This window comes from Bos indicus, chromosome 2, assembly GCF_029378745.1.
Source record: "Bos indicus isolate NIAB-ARS_2022 breed Sahiwal x Tharparkar chromosome 2, NIAB-ARS_B.indTharparkar_mat_pri_1.0, whole genome shotgun sequence".
Classification (NCBI taxonomy): Eukaryota; Metazoa; Chordata; class Mammalia; order Artiodactyla; family Bovidae; genus Bos; species Bos indicus.
This window is the reverse complement of record NC_091761.1, coordinates 27,263,926-27,285,798: the sequence shown is the minus strand read 5'-3', so window position 1 is coordinate 27,285,798 and position 21,873 is coordinate 27,263,926. Positions and strand designations below refer to the sequence as shown.

The window sequence follows — 21,873 nt, the reverse complement described above, 5'->3', positions numbered from 1 at the left end:
TGAAAGCTTAAGATCAGGTTTTCAAACAGCAAGTACCACAACTCTGGACATAAAACATTTTTTTAATTAAAAATAAAAGAAGAAAACAAAGAAGGAAGTGTAGTTGGTCATTGTTTCATCTACAAGGCATTGCAGAGGCTGTCAATAAAAGATAAGTGATTAAAATGAAATCTTTAATAAATCCTTATCTTTTCTAGTCTACCATAGCTTGAGTGATCTTAGTTCCCACAACTTCAGCCCTTTTCTGCGTATTGATAGCTTCCATATGTACTAGGCAATACGTCTTAACCTGTACTTCAAACCGTATATCCAACAGGCTATTGGACATTTCCAGCTGAATGCTCCATGAAACCACAATGGAAGCTTATCCAAATAGAGTTGATCAGCTTTTCGCCAAAGCTGGTACTCACTCCTTCTGGATTTTTAACCATGATTACCAGGACCTCTGCCCACCCAGTCAAGCCCAGTATGGGGGAGCCACCCATGACCCCTTCTTCTGTCTCAGTAATCAGTGGCTGCTCAGTCATGTCCGACTCTGCAATCCCTTGGACTGTTTGCCCACCAGGCTCTCTGTCCATGGAATTCTCCAAGCAAGAATACTGGAGTGGGTAGCCTTTCCCTTCTTTGGGGATCTTCCTGACCCAGGTATCGAACCCAGGTATTCTGCATTTCAGGCAGATTCTTAACTGTGTGAGCCACCAGGGAAGCTCCTCTGCTGTCTCAACTCATGACCAAGTCCTTATATTTCTCTCTTCCAAACACCTCTGCTCCTCTAGCTTTGTTTTCATTTCATGGCCTCTGCCATTGTTCTGGCAGAGCACTCTTAACCTGTCCTCTGCCTGGGGGTACTGCCCTGCTGCTGGGCAGTTTGTACACTGCATGAAGGCACCTGGCTGAGGGGCATTGTGAAAGTAGAAATTTAATTCACTCTCAACCTTCATGTCTGGTACCTGGGCTCAGAGCTGTGTCCCTTCAGAGGATCTAATTTTTCTCACCCAAGCAAGTTGCCTCAACTAGGGAGCATCTAAGACATCTTTCACTTTGTGGTCAGGACCCTGTTTAAGACCCTTCAGAAGTTTCCATGACCTTTAGTATAAAATTCAGCCTTTGTAGTATTTCATAGAAGGAACTTTAAGATCAGCTTAAATATCACATCTCTAAGATCACATCTTTCAGATCACATCTCTCCATCTTACTTATGGTCGCTGCTTGTAGAACCACTTGCAATCACCTCCCCACCCTTCCTACCTGCCATCATGGGTCCTGGCAGTTGTACATGCTGTATCCTCTGCCCAGGAGGCACTTCTACCTTCACTGCCAGCTTCCACTCAATGCATTCTTCAGAATTCAGTCATCCCAGTCTGGTTGGCCTCCTGGTCAAGACTCCACTAGTATTTATCTCTGCTGTGGCAGTACTGCCTTTCTGTTCACTTGTCTGTCTCCACTACTGGACGCTGAACTCCTTAAGGGTCTTTGTATCCCACATGACTTGCACAGAGTAGGCATTCATTGGATGCTCACTGAGGGAATAAATGTATTCTCAGGAGTGATTCTGTGCCTTTAGGCACTCACAACCTCACACTTTTTAGAAGTTTAAGTTATGCTCTTTACAAGGAGTAATAAATGAGTGTGTCAAAGAAATGTACTTATAGAGTATTTTGAACAAAAGCTAGAAGAGAATAATAAAATCATAGAAGAGACCAGGAAGTGTGTTAAATGTATCTTATCTTTGGTTTCTCTTACTTAAAGTCTCACAATCCAATGCACTATGTGAATACTCTATCCCACCCCTAACTTACAGATGGGGGTATGGAAAAGGTGGCATATTGTAATTTCTACTCAGATCTACACAGGCATGGCGTGAGGGCATCTTCCAAGCGGGCAGGCCGTTTGGGGCACAGCTATGGGAGTGATCCAGTTCCCTTCACAACGTATTAGGGTTTTCTATGGTAAGGGACACCTGTGGTCATCAAGCCCAGTGGCTTTTGTACCTGGTAGCAAAGGGGTCTGTGGAAAGCTCTCAGGGGTCACTTTAGCAGGTAGGAAGAAATTAATGGGCGGGACTCAGCACCCTTTTTCATTCCTGTTCCCACTTATTCAGAACACAGCATCTATATAATATGGTGGGATTCTGTATAACATTTGCTTTCCAGTTGAAAAGTTTTAAAAACTGCCTTTCTTATCTATTTCACCTGACTTCCCCCACAACAAAGCTCCCTCTCCCCACCCACATAAACTCACTCAGTTCAAGAATTAAGACCCAGAGGATCTGAGGTGCTAGACCAACCTTAGCTGTGCATCCCCTGGGCCAGAAGCAAGCAGAGACTCAGTGAAACTCCCAGACTGGACACCCAAGCAGCGTGACCTCCAAGTCTCATCTTCCTAGTTCTCCTTTTAGACACTGTTCTCAGGAACCAGAATAAAGGCAATGAATAATGATGAAGTGGGTATGGTTGGCTAGCCAGAGAATCCCACTGCTCAAAAAGTAGTACCTGTGTAAAAATGTCTTTCAATTTTCAAATTGTTATTAACTTTTATATACAGCCTATTTGTATGAGCTTGCCGCTATCTTTCAAATGGCAAACTGATAAAGCTTGTGTGGAACATGTCAGCATATCAGGTCCCAAGAAGCTGTTGCTGATAGAAAGCAGGTGGCCAGGAATGGGGGTGTGATATTGCAAAGAGTTTCAGACTAAAATTTCTTCTTAATTCATAATAAAGGGGGGAGGGTTGTCACCTGCTGTTTTCAGTCTTGAGAGAGCCTTCGTTCAATTTTAACCAATTCCTCATAGACACAGAAGCAGCTACAGTTTTCATTTTTAATCTCTTTTTATCATCTTAATTTTCTTAGAGTAGAGCACTCGAAAATTGATTACCTGGTCACTTATAGTCTTACAATTTAATTTGTGCCCTGTCTAAAATATTGAATCTGATACCACATATTTTCTGTCTCTCATGTTTTTTTAAATATGATTTATTTTCAAATCTAAGACAAATGTTAGTCTTTGACTTATTGGTTGATCTTCATTATTGCTAATGAAAATGTGTTGACCTGCCTCCACATGCTGAGAGGAAATTAGAATATAACTGGATTAAAAGTCAGTGCATGCCATTTCCCTGGTCAGGGATTATTAAGACTCACTGGAATATTCCAAGATTGAATTACCCATCCAAAAAGATACATCATCAATTTCACATGTGCCAAGACAATTGCTTGGAGAGAGAATCTCAACTCCTATTAGATACAGTAGCTGTAGGGCTAGAACATTAGCTCAATGTTCTTATAAACTAGTTTCCAATTATTTTAATGAGGGGGGAAAAGTCCATGTCTCAATTTGAGGTTAACTCTGCCTCTGTTGACTTTCTTCACATGTGGTGTCTTCTAGACTAGGAGCCATATTAAAGCACATGCCTTAGAAGAAACCAGTGTGGCTGGGGGTGCGCATTGCCATGTCTGCCTTGGGAAAACATGTCCCTTTCTGACTCTGTCCATTAATTTCTTTTTAGCAGGAATTCGGAAAGGATGTATATTCTGCTTCATGGGACCCTAAACAGATGAGCCACATGGCGGTGTTTGTTTCAATTTGCAAGCATTCTAACCTATAACAATGACAGCTCTCTCCACACTTACCAGTTGGAATGTGGCTTTTTAGAGTGATTTTTCTCTGGGGAGGAATTTACCCATTAACCTCTGCTAAGATAAAGCCATTTAGGTTCAGAGGCCAGAGAGCTTTTCAGTTGTAAGCAAACTCACCAGAAAAGGAGCCTAGCAACATGTTCCCCTCCTGTACACAAGTTCATCCTTCCCACTTTCTCATTTCCTTACCTTCTGACATGTAGGGTGATCTGCTGGGGATTCTGAAATGGTCATTAGTGTTAAAATGCAAGAGGAAATAACTGCAACCTGTTTCACTTGGTTGATGACTCTTTGCGACCCCATGGGCTGTAGCCTACCAGGCTCATCTGTCCATGGGATTTTCCAGGCAATAGTACTGGAGTGGATTGCCGTTTCCTTCTCCAGGGGATCTTCCCAACCCAGGGATCGAACCCAGGTCTCCCACATTGTAGACAGACGCTTTACCATCTGAGCCACCAGGGAAGTTCTGAATGTTGGTGTTAAATATGAAATATATGTAGTATTTATGTATTGTGGTGGTTTAAGTCTCTAAGTCATGTTCAATTCTTTGGACCCCATGGACTGTAGCCCGCCAGGCTCTTCTGTCCATGAAATGCTCCAGGCAAGAATAATGAATTAGGTTGGCATTTCCTTCCCCAGGAGATCTCCCCAACCCTGGGATCGAATCTGGGTCTCCTGCATTGCAGGCAGATTCCTTACCATCTGAGCCACCAGGGAAATGAATATATTTATGTAGTAGGGCTACCATTAGAGTATTGAAGGCAGAGAGACAAAGGGCACAATTGTGCTGCTCAGAGAGGCTGTGTCCAGCTCATTCTGGCCTCAGAGGGCTACCTTGGTGACATATGATATCAGAACCCCTCCTCCCCCACTTTTCTAGACCCTCAAGACCTCCCCCTCCTCATCCAGGAAAGCGCCTTACAACGAACTGCACAGATGCTTTTGGAAGAAGCCCCAGGAAGCTCATTCTGTCTTCTCCTAGGCTGCTGTGATCCCATTTCTACCTGCTAAGCTTCACGAGTTGTGGTGAATCAGAACACTGCAGTTAAAGGCAGAGAGAGAGGCAGTGTCAATTTTGAAAAGCATTTGCTTCTGACTCCCCTGTAATTCTCCAGTTTCAGAGGCAGAAGAGTGGAGTGCTGGGCAGGCGGGTTCTTGAGCCAGACTACCTGGGTTTGCATCCCAGCTGTCACTTCTTCATGAGTGACCTCCAGCAGGGCAAGTTACCGACTAAACTCTCTGTGCCTCAGCGTTCCCCTCCATGAAATGGGTAGAGTCAGTGTGCCTTCCTGATGGGAGTGATTGCAGGTTATAAGGAAACATACCTGAAGCACTTAGAATGTTGCCTGTCATGTTGTATAATAAATGCCGGAGTCACTAGTTTCTGTGTAGATAAAACACAGGTCAAGCCTCATCAACATGTCACAAATTTGTCAGGAGAGACTGCACTGTTTGGACACAAACCTCATGGGCAGGATTACAAGAATTTTTAAGCTGTATACCAACCTATAAAACTACAAATCCACTTCCTGTAGATTTCTAAGATAATTGTATGTAAAGAGAAGCCTTCCAAAGCAAGAGATGCTGTGTGGTAATTGGGTCTCTCTAGGCTGATTTCCTACCGTTCATGAGAGAAAGCCAGCAGAGACACGGAGCTCAAAACAGAAGAGCCCATCAGTTCAAAGTGAACAGGACCCTCTCCTTTCTTGCCACCAAAGCCCATTCCGCCCCCTCTCCCCCCGACCCTGCAGGTGAATCAGAAAGGGTTAAGGATGTAAAGGAACACCATGCTTCACACTCTTGACATCGTCTTTTTTTATTTCTGCTTAGCCTCTGAGCTATCTTATACAACCTGCAAGAACTGTGTAAAAGTGAAACTGAATTCTGAGGAAGAGCCTGTGCCTGACAGCATTCCCTTTCCTGGGGGAGCCATTCAGGATGGTTCTGGAGCTGTGGATGAGAAAATTGTGCCTTCTTTCCCCCACACCTCTCTGTCTCTGTATATTTGGGGGGTTCTGAATGTTTGGAAATTCTTTTGGATACATACTCATAATCATATTGTTGCAGGAAAGGGGACCCCTTCCAGGGCCTGAAACTGGGCTCTTGTCTAACACTCGGAAATGAATTGTCCAAGGAGACACATGTGCTGACAAAGCAAGAGATTTTATTGAGAAACGGCACCTGGCCGGAGAGCAGGAGGGTAAGGGAACCCAGGAGAACAGCTCTGCCACATGGCTTGCAGTCTCAGGTTTTACGGTGATGGGGTTAGTTTCCGGGTTGTCTTTAGCCAGTCATTCTGACTCAGAGTCCTTCCTGGTGGCGCATGCTTTGTTCAGCCAAGATGGATGCCAGAGAGGAGGATTCTGGGAGGTGGTCGGACATGTGGTGTCTCCTTTTGACCTTTCCCGATCTCTTCTGGTTGGTGGAGGTTTATTAGTTCCATGTTCCTTACCAGAACCTCTTCTGTCATAAAACAACTCATGCAAATGGTTACTATGGTGCCTGGCCAGGGTGGGTGGTTTCAATCAGTGTGCTTCCCTAACAATATTAGAAAAATTAATATTTATTAAGAACTCATTCGGTGTCTATCACTATCTGAGCTCAACAAATGCATCATCACTTTTAATGTTCTATGTGTGGCTTCCAAGCAAGAAAGGAATGCTAGAAATGAAATGCCTAAAGATCCCTCTGGTTAGGATGGGTTAGGAGAGGGTTTATGTGTCTAGCTGTTGCAAGTGCTAGAGAGTCGTGTACACTGATGTCAGAGCTGAGCACAGTTCAAATGTGTGGGACTGAATTTAAATAATTCAGCAGTTTAAAATTTTCAAAAGTAGTGAAATGAGAACAGACTTGTAGTGGAGACTGGTTAAAAATTCTAACCAAGACCTGATAGGAAGTCTATTCATTCATTCAAGAAATACATGCTGAGTACCAATAACATGCCAAGCACTGTTCTAAGCCTAGAGATATAGCAATGAGTAATACAAAATCCTGACCCTGATGGAGCTTACACACTAGAGATGTTCATAGAAGCATACTAAAAAATTATGTGATGTAAGATAGTGATAAATGCTAGGGCATAAATAAAGCTGTAGGGGATACTTACAAGAATGCTGTTTTCAATAGGCCTCTGAGGCAGTGATGTTTGCACAAGACTGGTTGAAATTGACAGGAAGGAGAATGCCATGGGGTTATGTAGTAGACCAACTACCTGGCAGAGGCCACAACATGTGCAAAGACCCTGAGGCAGGATGACATAAGGCTACTGAACAAGGGTATGGTGAACGAGGGGATGACAGGAGAAGAAATCAGAAAGAGGGCCAGGGGCCAGGTGGTGCAGGTCAATAGAAATCAATAGAAATAGAGTCTTTGAGCCTCTATTTAGGTGATTGCCACATCTTAATTATCATAAAACCCCTTAAGGTAAGTCTGATTACTTCCTTTTAAAGTTTTCTAAAGCCACTCACTGGAGAAGGAAATGGCAACCCACTCCAGTATTCTTGCCTGGAGAATCCCAGGGACGGGGGAGCCTGGTGGGCTGCCCTCTATGGGGTCGCACAGAGTCGGACACGACTGAAGCGACTTAGCAGCAAAGCCACTTTACTGAGTGACAGCCTCTCCTGGGATTCTAGAACATTCAAGTTCATTGAGGGTGGTGGTCTCTTTGAGCTTGCTGCCAACCAGGACTCTCTTTCTCCATCAGTCAGAACTTATTCCAAGAGCAGAGAAATCTTTTTTAAAACACTATGAGTTATTTCTTTATCATCTTCATTATTTAAAAATATTTGTCTTAACCTTTTCTTATTCTTGAACAAGGCCTGCTACCAAATGGGTGTTTTCTGCACCTAGGCCTTAACATACATCCTGAATAACTTGGCACACAGCTGTATTAATGAAGAAAAATGAATAGAAATTTAGCAACAGGTTCATAGCCCATGATATCTGGATTTCACTTACAAAATAGAACTGTCTTTCCTTCTTTGGTCCATAACACTGAGTCTAATTTGTGTGAGAACATCCAAGTATTAAGTTAATTACTAGAGAGTCCTGAGATTGTTCCCCAAATGAAACGGAGTCATAAATAATTTTTAAAGATATTTTATAATAAAAATAGAATTGAAAGACTGAAAAATATGTAATAAAGACTCTCTGGTCTATAGTAAGATGAAAAACACGGTATAAATTCAACTTAATTTCTTACATTTTTATTATTTTCATTGAAAAGTGAGGAGATGAATAAAAATGTGTCTTCATTTTAGTTATAGATGGGCCTAGAATGGGACATAGAAAAATCAGTTTAAGATGAGAGTGATTCAGTCTATCCCAAAGAACTATTTCTTTTGAGGGGCATGCCCAGATTCCCTAATGGGTCTTGTCTTGCATACAAACTCATGGGAATTCATCTTCTAAATCCCGTGTTGGCCCATTAGGAAGCATGCTGTTGTTTAGTGGCTAAGTCATGTCCAACTCTTTTGGGACACCATGGACTCTAGCCTGCCAGGCTCCTATGTCCATGGAGTTTTCCAGGCAAGAATACTGGAGTGGATTGCCATTTCCTCTTCCGGGGAACTTCCCCACCCAGGAATAGAACCCGAGTCTCCTCCATCAGCAGGCGGATGCTTTATTACTGAGACAGCAGGGAAGCCCCAACTAGAAAGTTACTGTTTGGTTAATTCCATTATTATCTTATTACCAGCTATTATAGTCTAGAGTTAGTCTGACGGTTCTTATGTCTCAGGATAAGTAGGAGCGTAGTTGGAATAGTTTGCAAGGACTGCCATAGCAAGGCACCACAGACTGGGTAACTAAACTTCCAGTCTTACTGTCACTTATTGTAGCTTAAACTATAGAAACATTATTGTGTCACAGTCCTGGAGGCTGGAAGTCTGAGATCAATGCGTCGGCCAGGTTGGTTCCTTCCAGGGACTATAGGGAAGATCTGTTCCATGCCTCTCTCCTAGCTTCTCTGGTCTGCTGGCGTTTAACCTTCAGGATCCTTAGCTTGCAACTCATCATCCAGCTCTCTGCCTCTTCATCTTTACACAGCATTCTCCGTGTGTGTGTCTGTGTGTGTCTATGCCCAAATTTCTTCCTTTCATTAGGACATATCCATATTGAGTTCTAGCTCATCCCAGTGACTACATCTGAACTTGATCATTTACAAAGACTCAATTTTCAAATAAGGTCATATTCACAGACAAAAGGGTTAGGACTTAAGCATGAGAGGGTAACAAGCAGGAAGGCCAGGGGTCTCCAAACGGAGGAGATAAACTGCAAGTGTCAGACATTTTTTTCTCTCTCTTAATGGCAGAAGGAAACAAACTAGTGTTGCATTTTTTCCCCCTTCTCTATACAAATTTAAAAAGAGGTTTCTCTTAAAATTCTGTGTTGCCTTTATGACACCTGGTTCCACCTGAGCTTAACTTTTCTCAAACCTTGAGCTAACCAATGCATTTTTCATATGGAAATGTTTGTCTTAAGCTTTGTTAATGAACTATGTATTCACCCCAGACTCAGTCTTCAAGTCAGTTCTGCCTAAAGGCTCAGACAAACCAGTATGTTATACTCAAACATTGTTCTCCTAATCTGGGTTAATGGAACTATATAGTTGTATGGAAATCTGCCCTTCTTCAAGATTCATGTCAATCGTTTTATGGCCCAGGATGACTCACCTGGTGCCAAGATTATTTCAAAATGCATCTTGTGGATGAGGGGCCTGGTACCATTCTCTGAGTTTTGAGACATTTCCTTTCTTTAATTAGTGGACTGCTAGTAGCTATATAATATCCAGCTAAAGACTAGCAGGGGAGCACTCTTTCTGCTCCCTTCTGATGTCTTTGTCAGAAGCTTTCTCTATCTCTTTTATACTTTAATAAAACTTTATTGCACAAAAGCTCTGAGCAATCAAGCCTTGTCTCTGGCCCCCGATTGAATTCTTCTCCTCCGGAGGCCAAGAATCCCGGCGTCTTTTGTGGTTTAGCAACAACCTTTCAGGAACACAATCCAACCCATAATGCTACTGTACAAGAAGGTTAAATTAAAACTTCTCTCCCTTTTTAGGACTCTCCTGGATATCCTTAAGGATTACGCCTAGGACAGGAGAATCCTTCTAGTAGACAAATCATCTCCTTATGCTTTACATTATCAGCCTGAGTCCTCCTTCAAATCTTTGTGTGTGTATTTGTGTTTTTCATGATTTCCAGTCATTGTATCCTATCCAACAACTCTCCCTTTGCTAACAGGGCAAATCTGGAGATTAATTATGCCAAAGGACTTCAGAAACTGGCAACCAAGCTAAGCAAAACATTACAGAGCGCAAAGAAAAAGTAAGTACATGGAAGAGGTAAGGCAAAAATCACTCTTAAAAATAATTTTTAAAAAGTGACATTGTTGTGGCCACGCATTCCGGAAAACAGACTCACTCACAAGGATAGTGCAGATAGTGGAGTGCAGTTTATTACACCAGCAGGCCCAAGGCAGAGTCTCCTCTTAACCAAGAACCCCGACCAGTTTTTGTGAAAACCTTATATACCCTAGGTGTACATGCTCAAACCCACCTCCCCAAAGTCTCTGAAACTAGTCTGAATAAAGGACAAGAAGAATACAATCAAAGTTAACCCGTGATTTGTATGCCTTAAACCCGTGATTCGTATGCCTTAAGCCTCGGTAGCTAACCGTGGACAATTATCAATAGGCCTGTGGTCATACCCCAGTAAGCATAATAGAATTTCTGCTTCTATTCGGTTACACAGATAATTAGGGTATTCTTTTAGGTGATGGAGAGCCTACCTACGAGCCCTGGGGCTCTTCCGTGGTGGGGGCGGTTCTGGTTTTCCAGTTGGTTTGTTGTTTCTGTACATACTGGGCACATAGCTCAAAGTCCACAGTCCGGCCCAAGGTGGAGTCCTGCTTTCAAGATGGAGCCTGTTCTGTCTGTTTCCTCCAACGTATGTTCAGTTCCAGCTTCCTTTTATGAAGGTGGCAGGTCCAGAGCATCAAGCCTGGTTTCCAGTTCTTGGGCACTTACTGTGTGCCAGACACTGCGTTAAATGCTTTTCTAGATTTGCTACACTTATTTTAATCCTCACGACAATCTCTGAGAAGTCTTTTTATGATCCCTATTTACACACAAGGACTTAAAGCTTGGAGAGTTTAAGAAACGTGTGACACAGATAATCAATTTCAGAATTGAATTCATCCTGTGTCATTGTGAGGCGTAAGATCATATTCAGAAAAGGCCTTGGTGATGATACTAACTTAGGAAACAGAGTTGTTAAGTCGGTAGGTCTTGAAGTCCTGAAGTGGGTATCCCGCTTTATCTCAATTTTATGACTTTCAACAAATAACCTGGCCTCCCTTGATTTCCTCTTCTGTTATATGGAGTAACAGGACATGCTCCTTTGTGTGTGTGGGGAGGGTGGGTACAGGAGTGCATATTAAATGAGATAATACATGTAAATACATTAACACATCAGGTGCTGAAAAAAATGTTGGTTCACAAGTTTTTTTCAATTCAGTTGAAAATGAAGTCAATTACTTCTCTCGGGGAAGAGAGGAAAGATATTGGTATTCTTATAAAACAGTCCATTAGTGATAATTTGTTACAAAGATCTGACTATTGTTTGCAGATGTCACCCAATGGCAGTGTCATTGCAAAGACCCCTTCTGATGGTAAAAGAAAGAGGGAAAGAAAAAAATAGAAGCCTTGTGGAACATTCCTACTCCTCCTTAGGCATCATCCTATAACCGCAAATAGTGGCTCTGAAATCGCTCTGACTTTGAGCCTGATTTTTAGGATAGTATTTTAGTAGCCTGGGGCGTTCCTGGTGGCTCAGATGGTAAAGAATCTTCCTGTAATGCAGGAGACCTGGGTTCACTCCCTAGGTCAGGAAGATCCCCTGGATTTGAGAATGGCAACCCACTCCAGTATCTTGCCTGGAGAAGTCCATAGACAGAGGAGCCTGGTAGGTTGCAGTCCATGGAGTCGCAAACAGCTGGACATGACTGAGTGACTAACAGTTTCAGCCTGCAGAGGAACTAGTAGAGCGCCCTGGTTGAATATAAATGGACTTTTTCAGATTGCCCAGGTTTTAATTCTGGCTCTATCACCTACCATCTGGGTGAATTAGGAATTTCGTGCTCAGTCCCTAAGTTGAGTCTGACTCTTTGCGACCCTGTGGACTGTAGCCTGCCAGGCTCCTCTGTCCATGGGATTTCCCAGGCAAGAATACTGGAGTGGGTTGCCATTTTCTCGTCCAGGGGATCTTCCCCACCCAGAGACTGAACCTGAGTCTCTTGCAGTGGCAGGTGGATTCTTTACCACTGTGCCACCTGAAAAGTCTATATCTTCCCTCCCAGTGTGTAGTGTATTTAAGATGGAAATAAAACCTACCTCATATAATTTCTGTGAGGTACTTGTATAATAACCCAAATTATTTCTTTTCTCAAAGACCAATTAAGTGAGGGTCAGAGAAACTGAGTTCTTCCAAGGTCAAGCAGGGCACAAAGGGGGGCTTGTAGATTCAGACACAGACCCTCTGAGGTCAATGCCTTCACGTTCCTGCTCTGCTGCCCTGCTCCTCCTAGGGGCAAAAGTCAGATTCTCTTCCTGAAAGCGTACTAAGATTTCTTGCAAAACAAACAGACCAAAAAAAAAAAAAAAAAACCCCAAAAAACTCAACTGAGATTTAATTTACATGCAATAATAAGCACACATTTTAAGTATATATTTTGATCAATTTTGTTATAAGTATACACCATGCAGCCTCTACCAAAATCAAAATATACCTATTTTTATCACACTAAAAGATGCCTTGTACCTGTTTACAGTCCTTTCCCCAAGACAGTCCCAAGGTAACATTGATCTGCTTTTTTTTCGATCTAGATTATTTTGTCTTTTCTGGACTTTCCTATAATTGGGAACATACAGTAGGTCCTCTCTTATGCCTGGTTTTGTGCCTGGCTTTGGATGCATAGAAACTCTGACATCCTTTGATCTAGTTCTCCCATTCTGCGGCTGCCAGGTGCAGCCCAAGTCATTTGGAGGCAAAATCTCTGTGCCATCTTGTTCTCAGTAGGGGCACCGATCTGTCCTCTCCTTTCCATCAAAGCCTACACTGGCTGTATCCCTTCGGTTTATCAATACAATGGGCTTACTATTTGACAGCCAACTATACGTAGGAGAAAAATAGCTTCATATTTCTTGGTTCTCTCTTTGTGCTGCTTGGGTCAGGGCAGAGCAAGCCTTTTGTTAAATTGAGATACTGTTCACAAGACTATGGAGTATCTGAGCTGTGTTCCTAAAGGCCAGCAGGGAATCTGAACTATACCCCAACCGCAAGAGGAGCACACAGGGAATGAATGAGCAGGGTTCTGAAGTCATCCATCACTTAACTTCTCTGAGCCTCCAGTGGTTCATCTGTAAAATGAAGAGCCTGAAAAGACTGTCTTTAAGGGTCTTCTACCTCTGGCATGCTCTCTCTCTCACCTGTTCTAAATGCCTTCTTATCCTTGCTTACTTTATTCCCCTAATACTTTACAGACATGAAATGGAAATTGGAATGAAAATGACTGGGAAAAAGCAGATCATGTAATGATTACAGTGCAAATAAATATGTTGGCTTTAATCCCATGGAGAAATTGAAACAGTATTAGGGATATGAGTGCAATTGCCAAATGCAGGAATCAGATGGGATGCTTTATTTCTGGGACTCCTGGGAAAATGACACCCACACTTGTCCTCACTTGTTTTTCCCTCCAGCTGTCTTGTCAGTGCCTGGGCCTGGGTCTCAGAGGGCATGAAGTCTGCAGGGGACCTGCATCAGTGAGTACTCACAGCCCAGCCTTGCTCCAACCCCAAAGGGAGTCATAAATATTTAAAGCGGGCGTACTACAAATACTCCCGTGCAAACTTGCACTGAGTAGATATGCTGTAATACACTATTTTATTTCCTCAGAAAATAATTTGGAAGGTAGATATAAATCCTAATACTAGGCTTGTGTGTCTTTTATGTTCTATTTCCAGAAAACTTGGCAAAGCAATTGAGTTGGAAGCAATAAAACCAGCTCATCAAGTCCTGAGTGCACATGAAAAAAAGAGAAAATCAGTAAGTCAAAATATTTCTTTTCTGCCCTGTTAAAGCAAGATTTCTGTCTTTGGCTCAAGAGCTAGGTAATCGAAAAGTGATACTAAGTTTTAGGAATTTTATCATAAAAATAAACACAAATCCAAAGATTTATGTATGAGGATGTTTGTTAAAGCCTTGTTTATAGTCGTGAAAAAATGGAAACATTTTCATCTTCCAAAAATAAATTAGGATAAATTCAAGCAATGGAATGTACCCATTAAAAATCTTTTGGAAGAATTTAATGGTATGGGGATATAGTGCTAAATTAAAAAAGAAAGTGAGCAAATCTAACAATGTAACTTCAATTTTGTAAAATAAATGTGTGTATATATGCATAGGAAAAAAACTAGATTGCACCTTCCCAGAATGATTATCTCTAGATAGTGGAATTAGAGGCTATTTTTATTTAATTTTTTGGTATTTTTTTGTATTTACATTGCTTTTCAATAAATAAGTATTCCTTTAGTAAATAGAATTATAAACACAATTTTAAGAGGAAATGCTTTTTTATACTTTTCAGCTTGGGATTAGGTTAAAGCAATAATAGGTATTGCTATAGATATCAAATAGCCTTAAAACTGAAGAAAAATGAACAATACTTTCAGGGCACCTGGTCATCTGTATGGCCTATGTACTTTTCCTTCCAGAACAGTTTCATTTGCGCTCCTTTTCCTTTTATTTGTGCATCATATAGTCAGTAAGTACTTCAAAATATATTTCCAGGCAACATACTGCTGCTACTGCTAAGTCACTTCAGTCGTGTCCGACTCTGTGTGACCCTATGGACGGCAGCCTACCAGGCTCCCCCGTCCCTGGGATTCTCCAGGCAAGAACACTGGAGTGGGTTGCCATTTTCTTCTCCAATGCATGAAAGTGAAAAGTGAAAGTGAAGTCATTCAGTCATGTCTGACTCTTAGCGACCCCATGGACTGCAGCCTACCAGGCTCCTCCGTCCACAGGATTTTCCAGGCAAGAGTACTGGAGTGGGGTGCCATTAAGGGGTATTTAATGAACGCTGCTTAGCTCTAATAGAGATGGTGTCACTGTCTGGTAAGGTGAGAAGTTCAAAGCAGTAGTAGTAGGTCTTTGCAAAAGGTAGGGGCAGTAGCTAAGTGGAGTTTTAAGTGACCACAGCCAGAGAAAGCCAGTCTTAAAGGTGGTAAGTCTGTAGGATGAGGGGATTTATGAAAGCCCTGATGGAAGAGAAATGATACTTAAAAGTTCCTTTTTGAACTTATGAAACTAAGTCAGGAAATGGAATCAATGTTGGGTGAACATCCATGTATTTTTACTAGAATGGATGCCCTCCTTAGGGCTAGGATGATGGGGCAGTTTACAGTAGTTACCAGAAAGTAATATAATCTGCCTTTGCAAATCATCATAATAGAAATCAAACACTAGTCTATATTTCATTAATTACAAAATATTTTCATACCACATAATAATATGATAATCACCAGAATTTCCTTAGTACTTACTAAATCAGACACAGTGCTATGATTCTTACCCCATTGCTTTAGATAATTAATATCATGGTCCCCACACTGCTGGTTCAGTTCGTAATTGTTTCATATTTGCCCATCCCTATTGCACCCCTGGGCTTCCCTGGTGGCTTAGTGGTAAAGAAGTCGCCTGCCAATTCAAGAGGCGGAGGTTCAGTCCCTGGGCTTAGAAGATCCCCTGGAGAAAGAAATGGCACCCCATTGCAGTATCCTTGCCTGGGAGATCCCATGGACCTCTAGAGGAGCCTGGTGGGCTACATGGGATCGCAAAGAGTCAGACACGACTGAGTGACTAAACAACATTGCACCCCAATCACCCTATCACATTTTCTCACAAAAGATTTGAATTTTTTAAGTGAACTTGATCTGCATTTCAGCCACAGAAAGTCAAAAGTGGCACAATGCATAAAATTATTTTAATCGTATTTGTTACAATAAAACACATAATCCAAGTTTAATGAACTGATAAGAAAAAATAAAAGTACAGTGTTGATAGATCTCAATGTGGTTGAGTGATGGCTGGTCTAAGGGTTTAGAGGAAAGGTCTATGGTTCAGGTAAAAGGTTTTGCCCTCACTTAAATCTGGTCTCCTTACGAGGCTGCCTAGGTCCATTTTCATCGGCTTTATTACTGTTCCACTGGCTATTGTAAAGTAGGAGAAAAAGTTAATTATGATGAAGGATTCAATCTCTTTAAAATTAAAGCAGTATTCACTTCAGAAATTATAAGACACTTAGCTAAGTTACCGCTGAAGGACTTTTACCATTTCTCAGGGTGTTAAAGTGTGGGCTGCACAGAATGAAGCAGAAAAGGAAGTGATAGGATGGGACGTGATATCAGGTTACACAAGTTCCTCCTCCACTCCACACAGATTGTGCCCATTTATGGTTTTTTTTTAATATAACTAAATATTAGAAATGATTATCTTACCAACCAAATGCATTCATACTAAATCCTGTGATAAGATTCTTGACCCGAGGAAAAGAGAGTTGGCTACTTTCTCAGGAAATATGTCCACTGTAAGGTTTTTACATTTCTATTGCTTATGATACGTTATACTATAATTAATAAGCCAGCACCATGACTCAACAAGAGGACAGCAAGATTTTTTTTTTCCCTTTTTCCCCCTTGATAGCTTGAAAACGAAGTTGAGAAGACAGCAAATCTTGTCATTAGCAACTGGAATCAACAAATTAAGGCAAGTATACACAAATGTCATTTGTGTAAACTCAATATTGAGGATTGAAGCTTTTGGCATTTGCACAAATGTGATCTTTTTTTTTTTTTCTGAAGTGAAAATGTTTAATCACGTCAGACTCTTTGCAACCCCATGGGCTGTAGCCTGCCAGGCTCCTCTATCCATGGAATTCTCTAAGCAAGGCTACTGGAGTGGATTGCCATTCCCTTCTCCAGGGGATCTTCCCATCCCAGATATCGAACCTGGGTCTCCAGCATTGCAGGAGGATTCTTTCCCATCTGAGCCACAAGGGAAGCCCCGTGCATTTTCGTGTCAGTATTTGTAAGTGCTAACTGAAGAGAAGAATGTTTCCTCATCCGAGTTATTATATAGATATGTCCATGGAAATCCCATGGAAAGAGGAGCCTGGAGGGGTACAGTCTATGGGGTTGCAAGAGACTAACACAACTTAATGACTAAACAACAACAACAAATCTTTCAACTAAATCTGTAGAGAAGCAAAACTCCAAATATGGCTTTCATTTATAGCTAATAAGTAGCTTTTATTGTATGTCAAGTGCTATATATATTTATGTATTGAATCATCACAAAAACCAACCAATGTGGTATATGACTACGTGTTATCCCATTTTATAGATGGGTGGGGAAATGTAGACACAGAGGTTAATAATCTTCTAAGGTTACAAAACTGGTTAATAGTTGAACCAAGTAACCTGGGCTCCAGGTTACTGACCTTAACCATTACCTACACTGACTGCCTCTCTGTATAATTTGTAACTTAGGGCATGATATGAATACTGAGTTTTGGTCTTGTCTTTTATAGAAGGTCATTTGTGACCTGTTTCTCCAGTGAGAGGAGCATGGTTGAGGGATGGGTAAAGCTGTGTAAAGGGGAATGCCTGTATTGATTCCATGAATATGTATGACCTACTTCTTGTGCAGCACGCTGCACTAAGACATGGTCCTTGTTTCATGTAATTTAAAGTATACTAGCTAGATATTAATAACATGTGTGCAGGAAATAGTGAATGACTTCTAAGGAGAGAAGTTATGATCTGATGTGAGAATTTAGGGCATCGTTATATGGTCGTAAGCAGAGAGAATCACAGATGGTGCCCATATGTATGTACAGAAGATTATTCTAGAACAATCTAGTTTAGAAGGAATTCATTTTGAGTGGGAAAGACTAGAAGCCAGGGCAGAGGGAATCTGCTCAGAAAACCCAATGATCCCCTTTGAGAAGACCTGGACTCCCAAAGTTGAAATTCTCCTTTTTCATCTCTAAAGTACTGGTGCCCCAAAAGATCCTTCTTTCTCAAGTAGACACTCATGAGTGCCAAATAAGGGGAGACACCTTCAGAAACTGGGGGCCCCATTTCAGCCCTCAATGTTGCCTCTGAAGCTGCTGCTGGAATCGAGGACTCCTTAAGTCAAGGACATTATTTATAAATGTTTGAGAAAAGTGAATTTCTATACTGACAATAGTAATCCCGGTAAAAAGATGCTCATGAGAACCACTTTTATAGTAAATATGTGAACATCCCATAAACAGTGTCCAGTCACTTGTTTCCAAGTTTGCTCTTGATTTATGAGCTTTCTCAAACAGTTTGTTTTTAAAGAATTCATTCTTAAATATTCAGCTTTCATGAAAATTTTGATATAATAGATGGGAAGAGAAACCATTTTCAGTAGCTGTCACTGCTTTCAGGAACAACAACAAAAAACCTTATTTCCCAGTTTCCACCAAGTAATTTTTCTAAGTAAAACGATTTTATTTTTATGAAGATTGACAGAGAAATTAGAGAACATAAGACGCTTGTGCTATAATAATTTTCTCTCCAGTTACAATTCAAGGGATTCAGCATGTCTTCATTCAGTAATGAAGCATAGTCTGTTTTGGAGATGCAAGGGAAAAGCCTTAAAGTACCAAATGTCCTTGCCTCCTGCTCTCGTTTATCAGCAGGCATGTGACCAACAGAAGGTGGGGGGAGGCAGGCTCTCTAGGCTGCTTGTTCCTTGAATTCCCTTTTATAGAGGTTTCGCGTGTTTAGAGACATTCAGAAGGCTTTGCTTCTGACTTCCTAGGGAAAGATAGACGTAGATTTTCCCCTTCGTTATCTGGTTTTACAGGCCTTGCAACTTGAGGTGAAACACCATACAGCCTTTTCAATCAACCCGGTTCCTGAACAGGCTGAATCCAACTCAAACCAGATTCTATTGATTTATCTCTGGAACATCCCGAGCTGGGGCTGTATGCAACAGAGAACAATCACTTAAATTATAATCCATGCCGAGGTTGGAGGCATCAGCAGAGGAGGGGGACTTTAAATGCTCTTCCTTCCCAACTCCTCCCTCCACCTCCCTGCTGCAAATTCAGGGCAATTCGCAGGATGTCAGGCAGATGCCCAGCTCTCAAGCCAGGGGATCAGGGAGCAAAATTTCCCTTTTGCTCTAAGTTTTAGGAGAACATCTTAAAATGACCTCAATTATGGTTTGTAGACTTAGTCTTCAATGATTTAACAAAATATATGTCCCTCTTGAATGAACTCAATGCAATGAAAAAATATACAATGGTTCTCAAGGAAAAATATTAGCCACTGTGGTGTTTTAGCAGATTTTGGGGTGAGGGCAGAAATGAAGAACTAAAAATACACAATCATTCAAGCTAGCTCGTGAATATAACTTGTTCCAGAACAGAAGAGTTTCTCTCTTGACACCAGTTTCTGATCCTTCTTTGCTTTTCTTGTATGTTTTTGACTCTAGGCCAAGAAGAAATTGATGGTTAGCACCAAGAAACATGAAGCACTTTTCCATCTTGTAGAAAGCTCCAAGCAGATTACAACGGAGAAGGAGAAGCAGAAGGTAACATCTCATGGACAGCTGAATGCATGTGGCTTAGAGATGGATGGGCTTCCTGCCGTTAGCTGTGAACACAGGAGAATTGGCTGACTCCACGTCTGTATGGGGTCTCTGCAGAGCTGTAGTGTGGCAGAGTATGAGATGGGATCCAAAGTTATTCCTGGTCTCCACATATTTTTGAAAGGTATTATCAACAGATGACAAAGCAAACCAGTGTCCAATGTTTTTGATAAGGATCCCTATTAAACACCCCAAATAAGCTCATACCCCAAATAAATAAGATATACATATGCATAATATATAATGTACTTTACCTATCCTGTATATCCTATATATACTTTTATATTATATTGTTACAAACCTTATAAAACATAAAAAAGTAGAAATATTTGAAGCATGTGGTAAAAATGAAATAATATTTTCAGTGATTAGTTGATCATGATGACTTCATATAGTCATTCAATGACATACACAAATAAAATATACATGTGGGACAAGGTTCAGCCTTAACCCCAGTGAAATATAAATTCGTATTTCTAGTATGTCCTCTTATGTCAAGTTTTTGGTCAGCTTCTTATCAGCTCTCATTAGATTATGCCAGTTTTCACCTTTTCACACCGGTGATGATCCAGCCGTCATCCAGAGCAAGAGAAAGCAGGAGCTCTGACGTTTTCCTGTGGCTTTCTTGCATTTGTATTAGTATTTCCTGTGGCTTTCTTGTGCTTGCATTGTTAACATCAGTCTATAGCTTCACAGCAGAAATCTGCATAAAGCATGTGTCAATTTTGTGTATGAACCTAACTGAAGCTAGATGAGGACTTCCCTGGCAATTCAGTGGTTAAGACTTCGAGCTTCCACTGCAGAGGACTCGTGTTCAATCCCTGGTCAGGGAACTAAGATTCCAAATGTTGAGTGGTGAGACCAAAAATATAAATTAATAAATAAATAAAGCTAGATAATACATCTGCAAATCCATATGATCCAGACTCCTTATGACAGACACATGTACGTAGATACTGAGTGAAGAAATGTGTGTAAGGACCCACATCAGCATCTCATGTTGTAAAATTTCCACTCTCCCTCCAGAAAACTTCAGAATCTTCAACTGTCCATGCGTGGGCACCAGTATCAATTCATATATTGAATAAGAGCAAGCTTGAACACTCTTTTTATGCATAAATGAACACAAATATTATTGGGATACTAATTATCTTACACACCCCTTGTGGTGTGTGTCCCAGACTGGAAACCTCTGAAATAGTCAATATCTTCCCCTAAAGATGGGCTCCCTCTACGAAAATGCAGGCCACACACTGCAACCCAAAACATCCTTAAAAGAAGACAAGAATTGTCATCACCGAGTAACTCTATCTCACCTGAGAAACTATTAGCTGAAAAACTTAAATTCATTGTTAGCAAGATTTTACAAGGTTCTTGGTGTCAAGCTTCACAGTTTGAAATGATCATAATAACAAGGATTAAATAATGAGACAGCTTCCAAGAAGGAGGCAAAACCAAAGTAGGTTAAAAACCTAAGCTCTGGGACCCTGCTGTAGGCATTCAGGGCCCTCATTAGAAGCTATTCTTCATTGACGTCAGGGAATAACAAAGGGAAAAACATGGGCAGCTAAGTGTTGAATTTCTGCTTCCTTCCCTCATTAGCCGATTTCCTGGGAGACAGAAGTCTGTGATCCTCCCCCTACCTTTCTCCAGCTGGTCCTGTTAACTATAGCCCTTAGCTATCATTACATCACAGACCCCTACCGCCTTCATCACTTTATCTGGTAGCTTTCTCATTTTTAGTCCCAAGGCTAAACACCTAAGGTGGCGTTCATCTTTGCCTTTCACAGAGTCCTGTCCATGATCTCCTACCTGGCCTGGCCTGGTTTAGTGCTTCTTGCTTTCCTGCTCAGCAATCCTTACTCTCCCCAGAAGCTGATCTACATCTTCACTCCTCTCACTACTCAGTCTCCATCATCCACTCTCGGCAGACCATCTCACCTACAGCGTCACAGAGAACACAGCGGTCAGCATGGCCACCTGCCTACTGAAGTGCAGTGGGACAGGCCAGTTTTCCATCCTGTGTTATGACTCCCATCCCCGCCTCCTCTCAGTGACCCTTCCCTTGATTAGTCCCTTCTCTCCTGGATCTCAGACAGATTCCTCTCTAAGAGTTGCTTCCCACCAGCCTTCTCAACTTCCCTCTATCTTGGGAGAGTAGAGAGAGTCAGGGAGACACCCTCCATGACCATAGTCCTGTTCCTCTCCACATATCATCTCTTTATTTATTTATGTTTTTACTTTTTGCCTGTGCTGTGCAGCATGTGGGATCTTAGTCCCCACCCCTGTCCAGGGATTGAACCCATGCCTCCTGCATTGGAAGCTCAGAGTCTTAACCAGTGGACCACCAGGGAAGTCCCTCTTTCTTTTTACAATAAGATTCATTGTGCTCTGTCTCCACTTCCTCATCTGTTCACTTCTCAAAGCAACAACCAAGATTTCCCCACCAATTTGCTAGGAATGTTCTTACCTTAAATACAATGTGGTCCT

At 41.6% G+C, this 21,873-nt stretch overlaps 1 protein-coding gene across 4 annotated transcripts in view; it reads left to right on the top strand.

Moving 5' to 3' along the window:
- Positions 1-21,873, top strand: part of NOSTRIN (nitric oxide synthase trafficking) — a 63,089-nt gene that overhangs the window by 13,854 nt on the left and 27,362 nt on the right. For 2 of the 4 annotated variants that reach the window (XM_019971521.2, XM_019971510.2), the window contains exons 3-7: positions 9,880-9,963; positions 13,398-13,460; positions 13,662-13,743; positions 16,402-16,464; positions 19,228-19,326. In XM_019971521.2, coding sequence (XP_019827080.1) covers positions 9,880-9,963; positions 13,398-13,460; positions 13,662-13,743; positions 16,402-16,464; positions 19,228-19,326 — 391 coding nt within the window. The remainder of the gene's footprint in view (positions 1-9,879; positions 9,964-13,397; positions 13,461-13,661; positions 13,744-16,401; positions 16,465-19,227; positions 19,327-21,873) is intronic. The other 2 variants (XM_070803784.1, XM_019971530.2) reach the window with 2 other exon arrangements.